The sequence below is a fragment of the Lissotriton vulgaris genome, chromosome 1_1, assembly GCF_964263255.1.
Source record: "Lissotriton vulgaris chromosome 1_1, aLisVul1.2, whole genome shotgun sequence".
Lineage (NCBI taxonomy): Eukaryota > Metazoa > Chordata > Amphibia > Caudata > Salamandridae > Lissotriton > Lissotriton vulgaris.
In genome coordinates, this window is record NC_141685.1 from 852,844,174 (window position 1) to 852,857,113 (window position 12,940).

Below are 12,940 nucleotides of genomic sequence, written 5' to 3' on the forward strand. Positions count from 1 at the left end.
ACATGACTAAGAAGAGACGTTACCGATGACAAATTAAAGAGTGGCTCACAGTCACTTTGTCATCTTTTACTAACTCTCTAAACTGTTTTTGAACATTTTTCAGCATGATGCTCATCTGTGTTCTTGAGGGACATAGCCAATGACATCCATTCACACCAGAGTCTGACCCACAGCTTGAAGACCACCAGTCTAGACAATATCAGAAGCCCCTCCTTCCTCCCATCCTGCACCCCACACCTCAGCCTGATCCTGCTTTTCATTCCTTACAACGAAGTAATTTGTGTGTCATGTTCATAGCTATAAACATCATCCTTTAGTTAAATAGACGGCCCCAATGTCCCTTATCATTCACATTAACCGGTTGGTATCCCAAATCATATTTGAACTCTAATGGAAGGACCAAATAAGGTACATCTTTTACCCATCCAGGGTTCACTATCCACTGCCTCTTTGTTTCCCAACAGTCCCAAATCCCATGATAGAAGGTCTCTACTCTATTTTGTCACAGCCTCTAAGACAAGACCTAGAAGACCTCCAAACATTTACTGTATGGCCCATAGTGCAATCTATGAATAATCCTAAAGGTCATACTAATGGCCCGGGTAGAGAGCCCTCTATGTAATGTCCTTTCATATAAATGGAATGGTGGTTCCCATTTCTAAATGATAAGCAATGTCACAGAAAAAATATTATTAAAATATGTTACTGGATCTAAAATTATGGAATGGAAGAAAGATACAATTTTTTTTTCTGTAATTCTCACCTTTTACTTACCAATGAAATGGTAACAGAAAAAGAATCTAAAGATGGCTGCAGTATTTACAAAGAAGTGCAGTCTTTAGTTAATTTGTGCCGGGTGGCGTCATTATATCCCATCATTACTTATCATTTGGTACTGGGACTCTTTTTTGTCTGGAGGGACAAAATAGATGTTCATAGTCACATGAAGTCTTCTGGCAACAACACACTTTATGGCTTGATGGCTTGATGGCCAGGGAAGTAGTCTCTTGAAGTGTTTGGTACCTCTTGCATTAGGCTGGTAACATGTTGGTCAGTGAGCTTCTACACCCCGCCCCCCAGTTGGATATGACTGTATTTTTGTGTTGGCCAATCTGATGATGTGGAAGCCTGTTAGACTGCCGGGGGAGATAAAGCACATACTGTAGGGATCTGTTGTACCATAATGGCCAAAGTTTTGAATTTGCCTCCCATCGCATCCTTTTAAGATCAGTTTTAAATGAGAGCTGTTTGTGCTTCATGGCAACATGCCTTTTATCTTCATGCTGTCACGAAGCGCAAACAGTTCCAGCACATTTGAGTTTGTAAAGCGTGCTGTATAAGTGTCTGAATAAGCATTCATATTGATATCTTTGGCATTTCTGGTGTGGAATTTGAGGTTTCAATGTTAATATCAGTGTTAGGGTTAGCTGTTGTTATTATGGGGGCTTGTATGGTCTGTGATTGGTTAAAATAGAGCATTCTACAACACATGTTTCATTAAATATTCGATTGCATTACCTTTTAAAGTATAGTAAATGATGAAATCATTGTTGGGTCTTTTCAATGATTCCTTCACTATCACCCTCCACCATTGCCTCTCATCTCTCCATACCCCCCTCTCACATGTATTTCATTTGTTTTATAGTGCCTCTCATACCAGTCTAGGGTGTCGTAGCCCTTTACATCACATCCACATACAGAGACAATGAGTTAAACGTGTATAAATCAGTGTATAGAAAATGTTACATAAGACAAAGGAGACTACGAGGGGGTATTTTTTTAAGTGTTTAGAGAAGCACAAACTCATGATTCTGAACACAACAGCAGTTAGGGTTGACTTTACGAATAATAATTTATTTCTACCCAAGCAAACCTTTTTTTAGCAACTTTAGGATAATGAAAAACTGGTCAAAAACATAACTTTCTAACCTATACCATGCAGTTTGCATGCAGCTCTTTGATGGCAGTTAATGGATCTCTGTACTAGATTACAATTGTAGCTTTTGAACTGCACAGCAATAAAAGGATCTCAGTGACAAAGCAGTAACCCACTGAGCTATGCACTTAAAATACTGTTCTGTGGTCTGCTAGATACAGTTCTTTGCAGCAGGCATGTTAACCTTCTGCGCTACCTCAGATGAGTCAAATCTGCCACTAGACAACACTCCATCTCTCTTCAGCAGGAACATCAATCACCAGAGTTATCTTGATACTTTTATTGTTCCCTGAAAAATGCTGCGTATACAAGGAACTGGGCAGCGGATGCTTTTAAAACTGCTGTGCTGCTACAGAATCGGCCCGCAATAACAAAACCGGCCCACCCCACCCTTACAGCCATCTGGGAAAACGCTGGATCCCGGTACGACCTGTCTTGCCTCGGATTGCGGTTGTTGGTTGAAGCCGCTGCTAAAGTCACATGAACAGTCACTCACTCTCAGTGCTTCATTTGAGCCGGTGCTTTCCGCTGCTCGACATCAACACTTAATTGTCCACACAGCGCTTGTGAGAGTCTGCCTCAAGGTGGCGCTGTCTGGGGAATGTAGAGTGGATGACAACAAAAGTTAATTATAAATTCAATGTACATTAAAAATTACTGTTACCTGCCACCCAAGCCATTCTTATAGCTTTGGGGGCCTGAAATAGTCAGAATTGTCACACTTGTAGTGTGATGGTTACTAGTTGTGTTGTTACTATCATTGGCAGCATGTCAGGGGCGATGCGTGGTGCAAGCTGCAGTGACATCCTGACGAGAGCCCTGGCACTTATTATTTTTTTTTTTACAAATTAAGCACTGCTCCCTCGTTTGATTCACATCGAACTGCTTAAGACAGACTACTCTATGACCTTGTCGCTCAGTGTCGAAACTGCTTTCAGGCTATGGCGATAAAACCCCTGTCCCCAGCTACAACATTAGGAGGTCATGACTGGCTAGTAGCGTTGCAAGATCACACATTACAGCTACTTTCATAAAGTCATGGGTGTTCTTTAATAAATTGAAATGACAATTTTCCTTTACAAGAGGGTATCACGCCTTCCCCCTCCCTTCCAAAGTACCAGACCTTGGGGTTTGCTTCGCCATAGTATGTGTCCCATGAATGATGTTGTTAAACAAATGCTTTACTATCTCAAAGTCTTAAAAAAGAAACCTACCTTGTGTGTTGCTGTTTATTGTTCGATAGGCATACAGGCATACTAAGCTCCTTTGTGCATAAATGCAATGCTTTTCTGACCATTAATCCTTTATTTCAGCCTGACTGTGGCAGAGCACATCCTCTTCTATGCCCAACTAAAAGGTAAATCCAAGGAGAAGGCGGAGAAGGAGATGGAGGGCATGCTGGAAGACGTTGGCATCCCCCAGAAGAGAGATGAAGAGGCTCAGCACCTGTCAGGTGATTATAGATGTCTCATCCCAACCTCTTTTCAAAGAAGTACTTTTACTTTAATTATTTGTGGCAGAAATGTGTTTATTTTATGTCAGGCTCACGCCTTCGGATCATTTTGGCTAGAGTTCATTTGCATTACTGAAGCATGATGTGGTTTGAACTTTTTGTATTTATTTGAGAAGTACAGGTAGCTGATAACTCACATAGAGGTACCCAGTGGCCTAGCCTCCAATTGCAGTTAGTAGGATAGGGGACACTTGGAGAAAAAGAATGCTGAGGCATACCCACATGAGAAGGCACAATCAACAAAAGCACAGACGTATTGCCATATACCTCTCAGGATCAGATGGCATAACTAAATGAGGGGTATTAACACAGACATAGGTTGAGCCTGATACTCAAGAAAGTTGCCCCTCAGTTAAGAACACCCTCAGTTTAGGTGCACTCCGTCACAAGGCTTATGAGCAACTAACAGCGGCAAGGTAAGTGGGACACTGCTTGATATAAAAAAAAGAACAATACATTGTGGTATGTTTTCTTAATATGTCAGGTAGAATGCTGATTCCTGACCACATAAAGTTTTTGTAAACCATAGTTGGACACAAACATGTTTTTTGCCCTCCTCTTAGTGCACACTTCTCTGTACCTACGCTCTGATTTGTTTCCCCTGTTTGCGTCTTGCAGGTGGGATGCAGCGGAAGCTCTCTGTTGCCTTGGCATTTGTGGGGGAAGCAAAGGTTGTGGTTTTGGATGAGCCAACATCCGGTGTGGACCCCTATTCCCGAAGGTCTATCTGGGATCTGTTGCTGAAATATCGCCAAGGTAATGAACTGGATGTAGGAGACTGGTGGTGAGCACTCAAATGCCCAACTTTGCCATTCCAGTACTGCTGATTATTTTGTGGGTGACTTCATGGCTTGCAATGACCTAACGAGTGTTAAGCTTGCTCATCCCCAAGCCAGTGTAACTTTGAAATTTGATAATATGCATTTTTTTATGCCTAGAAGTTAAGGTATTGCTGCAATGTATATTACATAGCATGATCCCCTCCCGCCAAACAAAAACAAAAAAAAAGAATGTGAGATGTTTTTGGCTCAAACACACGAAATAACTGACATGCCTGAGTTATATTTTGGAATGCACACAAGACACAACATAACTCACATTTGACCACCGTGCTGTTCTCAGGATAACTACTTATTTATTACCTCTGACATTACCAACAATGTGTTTTGTTCATGGCGTCGACTTCAGATATGTTGTGTGTTATGTGGCCAAACTGCTGTAGCACTCCAACCCAGCAGCGGCCCGTGCAGGTAAGAAAGGGAGAGGGGGGCGGGGGCGATGGGGGGATATTCGACAAACGACCACAAGGGAAAATTAAATAATTAATTTCTCCTCATTGTTGTCGTTCGAAACCCTCCCCCACCCGGCTCCCACCGCTCTTACCTGCACGGGCCGCGGCTACTCCAACCCATGATGTGCATGGCCTTTGGCTATGCGCAGCGGGGTTGGCTGTAAAAGCTTTGCCTGCAGCCAGGCCCTTCTCCCGATCCTGCCATGATTACCCAAGCCATGCTGCACATGGCTTTCCGTCATGCACAGAAGAGGCTGGCCTGTGGCCAGTCCCTGGGCATGCTGTGGCCACCCAACACATGCTGTGCAAGGCCTTTGGCTGCATGCAATTCTGGTGGGCTGCAGCTCCTGGCCTGCGGCCAGACACTGCTCTAACGTCACAGTGGCTGCCCAACACATGCTGTACACATCCGTTGGCCGTGTGCGGCATGGGTTGGCTGCAGGGACTGGCCGGCAGCCAGGCTCTACGTCCTACCTTCAGTGGCCACCCAACTCCAATGTGCACAGCCTTTGGCCATGTGCAGAGGGTGTTTCGTGCACAGGGCTTAACCTGAAGCTATGCTCCACACCCAACCTGCTATCTGGGAGGGGAGCACAGGGACTGGGCCAAGGGAATGTCCTTTTTTTTGCAAATGCTTTATGCGGATTAGTCGAACAATGGCAAAGGTATTGAGAAACAAAAGATGCCTTTACTATGGAATCTCAGACTTAAATATAACTTCACAAGTGCTATAGCCCTGGGCCAACTCACTGTAGATAGGCAACTCCCCTAATGTACATAACCTTGGGCCAGGCCTGTTGCCATCCGACAATGGGCACTGTGCAGAGGGGTTGGATACTGGACCTGCGCTCCACCTCATCCTATCCAAGACAGAAACCTATTTTAGTTTTTCGCTTTGTTTGCAATTGTTTTTACAGTGCTTGAAACTTGTAGGCCGAAAGGGACTCATCAGTCAGGCACAGATTGGCAGTCAAAGGTACTCCTGACTACTACGAAGGGATTGTACACCTTTGCGGTTGGCCCCTTATGCCTGTGAAAATGTTTTTATCACAGTGCACAACTCGCACATCTGAACTGACTCATTCCTTCCAAGATGGCAGGAAAAAACTTCAGCCCTAATCCAGCCAATCACGTTTTGTAAAAAAATTCAAAAGTGATTGACATGATTTGTAATGACTCACGAATTAAAACAGCAGAGATATTCAAAAGTGGTAACCATCTAAAGCCTACTTTGAGTTTTAGTTCTTTTATCTCAAAAACTACTCAACGTATTTATAACAAACCTAATAAGTTTGTTATTGTTGTTAAGTTCTACTTCCATGCCAAGTGTGATGTAAATCCATTCAGCAATTTGGACTGTTGATGTGAGCAAAATGTCCTCTTATAACTGAAATGAGAAAACTTCGTTTTTCACCTCCCCACTTCACTGTGGCTACCGCCACTGTGTTATATCACACAGTGGCGGTCACCACTATCTAGATATAGTTAGGTCATTGTTTCCATAGAGAAGGCATTTTTGGTTTCTTTAATAATTTTTGTGCCATTTCATGAATTTACACAAAACATTCCACAAAAAAAGTTAATGTACTTTTGCTCTGTCACAGAAAGTTTCACACTGATCTTTCAAGTGGGTGCCGAGAAAAAAAGGGGTTCTGAAAAATGGGATTTCCGGTCGAAAAGTTTGCTCTTTGATACAGAAAAAATGGCGGAACGGAATTGCACGAACTTTGGCAAAAAGTTAGAATTTTACTTAGAATTATTCTTTTGTTGTTTGGTATAAATCTATTCAGACATTTTTCTTGAAACTAGTGTTCAAAAAGGTGGGCATGAAGGGGTTAATGCTGGTAAAAATTAGAGATATCTGAACCGGTGGTGTCCAGATATGCTCTGATTGGCCCATTCAAAGTGGATGGGTGGCTCTTGATTGGCTATCCAACTTACAACATTGAGAAGACGTTGTGACAGTTATTACATGACTCCCATAAATAAAAAACTCATAATGAGGGGCAAGGTGGGACGAGCATACTGGGAGCCAGAAAGGGCCACAAGGACTATTGCCTAGGCCCCCACTAAAAACAAACAAGTATCTGGCAGAGCTAAACTGCGCATAGCCCAGAGCAAATGTTTAACAAGCATTTGCAATGCAATAGGTCTCGCATTAGGAAAGTTTGAGCTATTGGTCTTGTAAATGACAATTTTTTTATTTATGTGTTGGTTTCGAAAATAGCTAAATTAATAGCTTTGTCATTTACAATGCCAATAGTTATAACTTTCGCAAATGTGACACCTATAGCATTTGTAATGCAACAGGTTTTTTATTTACGTGACTTAGATGTATTGATATTACAAATAACAATGGTATTGTTCACAAAAGATGTTCGACATCAGAATATTAAAGCAGCCTGCACTTAAGACCTAATAAAATGGCAGCATCCGCATAAACAACAGTGTCTACTCTTCTCTTACTTTTCTGCAACTGCCAGCACCTCATGCTAATAAGCAGTGGCCGCACGACCCTCGGAGCATATTTACAAACTGGAGGCACTTCACCCAACACCTTCCATATTGCACCTCACTGTGCAGCACTCTAGCAATTACTTAAAGGTGCCTCAGAAGCAGATGTGAATAGGACTGCTCTGTGGCTTTGTCAATGGTGAGAAGCTCAATAATTCTACAATAGATATATGTATGACCACAATGTGTTTTTTGATCTCAACTGTACACCTTCTCCAGTCAGTATTGTGGCCATCTAAAAGCTGCTTCAGAGTTCTCTTGGAACGCCATGATAGGTATGAGTAAGGCATTAAGTACTGGGTTTTACTTTGCATTTTGGTCCCTGTAGTTTTGCATTCCCTTTTAAAATGTAGATATCACAATGCGAAGTTTGAACAAGAACTGGATAAGCTAGTCAAGCTTGACATATGGTAACTCGAGGGTGTCCCAACCAGTGCATGAAATGGAAAAACAGAAGTGCAGGTACTCTATACCCGAGTACCTGCTTGTTTCTGAGAAGTGCCGGTAATCTCCAATCAAAAGTATAGCATTTCTCGTTGGAAGTGCAGGTACTCTCCCTCTCAAAATATAAAAGTGCAGGTACTCCGTACCGGTCAACTTAAAGCATTGGTCCCAACTTTTGTCATATTGCTTCTCCTCATGAATATAATGACAACTTTAGTTCTCCGATTGTCACCAGTTCCCCTACTCAGAGTGCTATCGATCCCTTTAGACACATATTGTTGCCCCTTCATATAAAGTGCCAAGTCCAGTTCCTCTACTCAGAGTGCTATTGATCCCTTTAGACACGTATTGTTGCCCCTTCATGTCAAGTGCCAAGTCCACATACAAGCTTACAGTATACGTCCCCATTTTTCCCAGTCGTGATCAGCCCCACGTGGACTGGGACAGAGTCCTCTTCCACCCAGTAGCACCACTTCAACCCATGACTGGAATGTGCTGGACATTCTCACCAGCTGGAACAGGTTGGTGCCTCCTCTCTCTTGCAGAAGTTTCTTGCCCTTCTTGTGTTTACTCCGTACAGGGACATCCGCTTCTTCCTCCTCATCCTCTTGCTCAGCTTGCCCCGGCGGCAGGTCCCCAGAACAGAGTGGCTCCTAAACCCGCACTTCACCCTTCAGCCGCCTCAGGGCCCGGCGAGACATGTTACCCTATTCCTTCGAACCCGTGCCTGTTAGGTACCGCAACTAAATGCGCACATCCATGGTCAGGCAGTGCCAGCGACATAGCATACTTCATGCGCGCGCCGCACTACACGGAAGTGTGAAGAATGGAGCGTGTGCGCGCGTCCTAGCACGCATTCACTATCGCTTGGACGTAGACGCACAAAACCGGCAGGGAAAGTTAAGCAGTCACATGAAAGGTTAGTGATAACGAAGAGTGCTCGTCATTTCAATTGTGTGTCGCTACCTGCGACATGAGGAATTCCAGTTTCTGCATATTGTGTGTGTGTGTGTGTGTGTGTGTGTGTGTGTGCGAGCGCGCGCGCATGGCGGGGAGAGGGGGGGTTCTCTATGTGTGTGTGCGTGCGTTCATGCGCGGCGGCGGGCGGCAGGTGGGGGGTTCTGTGTGTGTGTGTATGTGTGTGTATGTGGGTGTGTGTGTGTGTGTGTGTGTGTGTGTATGTATGCGCGGCAGCGGGGGGGGGGGTTCTGTATGTGTGTGCGTGCCTGTGTGTGTGCTTACAAGGAGCCGTGGGAGACAGGAAGCGCGCGCGACCTGATCCGTTTACGCGCGCGTGCACATCTCTTGTCGCCTGTCTCCCTTGGCTCCTGTAAGCAGAAATGATTGCAATAGAGTCTTGCAGCGACGATCGCTTTGCGATCGGTTCGCAGTGCGAGACCTAAAAAGAAAATGTAAAAATGGCTATTGTTGGTCACTGTTAGCAATGCCGGGCTGAGTAAAGAGGACTGTCTTTCTCTACACTGGATGGCCTCTTTAAATTTGGACACAATCTAACCACTGTCAATCACTCGGGGTAGCATTCCGACCCAATTCGACCTTGAGCGATTGACTGTGGTTAGACTTTTTGCAAGCATTTGTCCCACCACCTTTTGTGTGATTGAGGTTACAACACATGTGGCAAAAGGTATGTCCAGAAGTTGTTCCCTGGCCTTCTGTACCATGGGGCCCAATCTATACCTCGAATAACAAGGCAGAAAAACTTTTCGGGGTAGCTTGTGTTCCCTTCTGAAAGAGGTCTTGTCTAGCAGTTCTGGGTGGACTGCTTCCATGAGGAGCAGGGTCAGCAGCCACAGCCGATTCATTGGAGCTGAGAAGCCACGCCCTCCCACATTTTGCCCCTCACGAACAGTGTCTGTAGGCTGAAAAAGGTCAGCCTGACAGACACTGTTCATTTTCAGGTCAGGCAGCGAGGAGTCAGACATGTGCTAAATGTGCAGGCTCCTGGCTGCCTGTGCAGAACTTTGCTGGGCTGAGGAAGTCACAGCTCCTTTGGGCATGACCTTCACAGCTCAGCAAAGTCACTGAGGCCCTCCCCTCAGTGACGAGGGGTAGCGTCACTGATTGCCTCGCACCTGAGCGCTTCAGTTTTATGCGCCCAGGGTCAATGTCAATCAGATACACTTCATCACAGAGTGGGTGGGGTCAGCAGTCTCACTGACCCCATCCCACTGTCTGATGACATTAGGATTGCTGCCTTCCCAGCCAAGGAGGGAAGACAGCAGTCCCAAGCCTCGTGGGACCTCCGAAGCAGAGCTGCTGGTAAGCGTGTGTTTTTTTTTGTTTAACACCATGCGCGCGAGCGGAATTCCGCTCGCACGCTGGGTTTTGCGAAAACGCACTTTGCGTGACGAGCTGGGCTCGTCATCAGCGTGCGAGGAGGCTACGCTATGACGAGCCCAGCTCGTCATGAGCGTGGAAGGGGTTAATTAAGGTTTGGTGCGTGCATGTATGACTGTTTGGTAATGAGTGTTGTGAATGGATGTGTCTGTGTGTGTGTGTGAATGCATGGCTGTGAGTGCATGTGTGTCCCTCCTAAACTTACCGTCGCCACTGAGAGTCAGTACCGAATTTCATAAGTCAGGCCTTTGCCTCAAGTGGCGCAGCAGGCAGAAAATCATGGGTTGGAATGCTACCCCGAGCGAATGCCAGATGTCAGACTACTTGCAAGCATTTCTCCATTCACTTTATGGTGTGATTAATTAAAACTAGGTATTGCACACTTGCGAATGATAAAACAAACTGTGCATTATCTACCTCATGTACATAGAAGCATTTTTCATAGTCAATATGACATCCGTTGGATCTAGCAAAATGTAATGACGTTCGTCAGATTCCACAACAATGGCATGTGTATTCAATGTCATCAGCGATGGTACACAAAAATGACTGCAGATGTAGTATACTAAAAAGCAGATTTACATGCAAACAGTAAGTATGCATCTAATGAAAGCTCATTTTATAGGATAGCCTCTAAACATGCCCGCACGTATTCCCTCCCCCAAAATCTCAATAAAAATGAATGATTGCGTAATTTAGACGCGACAAATGTGGTCAGTCTGGGCCTGGGTACTGGCACACACTGCACTAAGCAATAAACCGTTTTCGGGGGCGGGGGGGGGGGGGGGGGGTTTATAAGTGCGAGCATGCGCGCACGAGATTTCAGTATCCACATCACAGAGGCAACATGTGAAGAATGGGATAAAATGTCATAAAACATTCTTATTAAGTATTGTGCTGATAGAGCTGGGCGCAGCACAGCGTGGCAGTACTGCTATGAATACAGAGAATCGGGCATTGGTGATAAAATCTCCCTCCTTCTCTCACCCACCCCTTCCCCCAACCTCCTCCTACAGAAAAATACAGCACCGGTAGGTGGTGCAGTTGTAAGACTTGAAATTAGCGGGAAATTAGCCGTTTTGTATTCATGTTGACCGTTAATGTACTGCATCACGCACGCTGAGGTGTCGCGATACCTGAACAATGGGAGTCTTTATCGAACTCCAGGTGCTTTTTTTTTTTAAACTTCAGAAAGGTAAAGAGCGGATTCAACCCAAAGGACGGCAGCAGGCACACAACCGAGCTAGCTTCTAGCAAGACATACAGACAACCGAATGCAGGGCCAGTCGAGTCTGTCACAGCCTGGCCACGCGGGCCTCAAAACAGCAATGTAATAAACTTTTTATTTACCCGGCCATTCTGAAATATTTCAAGCAATGTGTCCATTCTCATTTACTCAGTCACACTGACATATTTCAAACAATGTGATCATTCTTCGCTGATTGCATGCTAGCTCATGATGAACAGCCGAGGACGGCAATGAAATCCGCTTCCCATTAAAGGTTGCACTTAAAACAAGGGTGATTAAATCAGAGCTGGATTCATCTGCTGCTCGAAATGCCTGAGACACGCAGCTGCGAAGGGAGCGTCCTACGCTGGCTGGAGCTTTCAGCGGGACGCTCTGCTGTGGCGGGCTCTCTCCTTATTTTAGGTAACAAGCATTGGCGGCCGCACAAGCATTGGCGGCCGCAAAATGAAATAAATACAAGCAGAAACAAGCGAAGGATAACGACGTGAGCATGCACCTCAGCTGTACGTGAGCATGCACCTTAGCTGTACGGGAGCAAGTCACGCTGTGCGCGTTTCCATGTGCTGTGAGCATGCACATCGGACGTCTAGGGAGCTCGTCATCACCTTCTGCGTCGCCTGCTGTTGCAGAGCCTGAGCCGCTAACCCTGCACACCTGAGGAGGAAAGACCGGCCTCGAGAGCAGCGGGGGACTCCTGAGTCAGCCCGGTGAGTAGGGGGGGACGTGTAAATACTGTGTTTTTGGTGCATCAGACTAGCGAGACAGGAGATGGGCACTTGGAGTGTGTGGATGCGCGTGTGTGACTGTGTGTGTGTGTGCGCGTGAGCCCGTGAGTAGGTGGGGGGGGTGAGGGTGTGTGTATGCAGTGTGTGTGCCTGCGTGTGTGTATGCAGTGTGTGTGTGCCTGCGTGTGTGTATGCAGAGTGTGTGTGTGTGCGCGCAACTGAGAACTGAGAGAGGCATGGCTGACTGAGATCGGAGATGTGCACGGCTCCGGGGGATGGGCGTGCGCGTTCACGCTAGGATATTGGCGCTCGTCCACCTGTGTAGGTCGCTTCAGAGGCAACTTGGCAGCAATAGGTCTTCGAGACCTAAAAATGTGGCTCAAGATAATGGGAATATCTGTGTACTTGGTATCTTGAAACATGTTTAGAAGCTGATACACACATTAGAATCTCTTCATGTGAAACATAACCATTAAGGCAGAATCCTCCACGCAAGTGAAAGAGAAGGAAAGAAAAGGCGCGAAGACCTTCCCAGCTTGAACAGCTTTCCCTAAGTGCCTGGCCCTTGCGACTCATGAACGCTGATTTCGCACCTCGGACACGCAGCTACAAATAGCTGAGCGGCGGGTCTGCTCCATGAGGGGAATGTTATCAGTGTCGAGCGCTCAGTTTGCGCAGTTGCCGGATTCCTTTTGTGGAGGGGTGACGGGCCGAGGGATTAAGGAAAGCTTCTGGAGTGTGCCAGAGATTACCATGAACAAGCAGGCCGGCCCGTCACTCTGACCGTGGGTCGGGTGTGAGGATTATGTGCCTATCTGCTGGGCTTGTCCACGAGGGCCAACCCTCGCCACGAGGACAGACACTGAGACCTTGAGCGGTTTGTAAATAATCGATTGAGGCGGGGCATCAT

At 45.9% G+C, this 12,940-nt stretch overlaps 1 protein-coding gene across 1 annotated transcript in view; it reads left to right on the forward strand.

The window, feature by feature from the left end:
* The window catches only part of ABCA4 (ATP binding cassette subfamily A member 4), a 1,055,123-nt gene that overhangs the window by 597,485 nt on the left and 444,698 nt on the right, over window positions 1–12,940 (forward strand). The window contains exons 20-21 of the mRNA XM_086957892.1: window positions 3,250–3,389; window positions 4,068–4,205. Of these exons, the coding sequence (XP_086814018.1) occupies window positions 3,250–3,389; window positions 4,068–4,205 (278 nt within the window). The remainder of the gene's footprint in view (window positions 1–3,249; window positions 3,390–4,067; window positions 4,206–12,940) is intronic.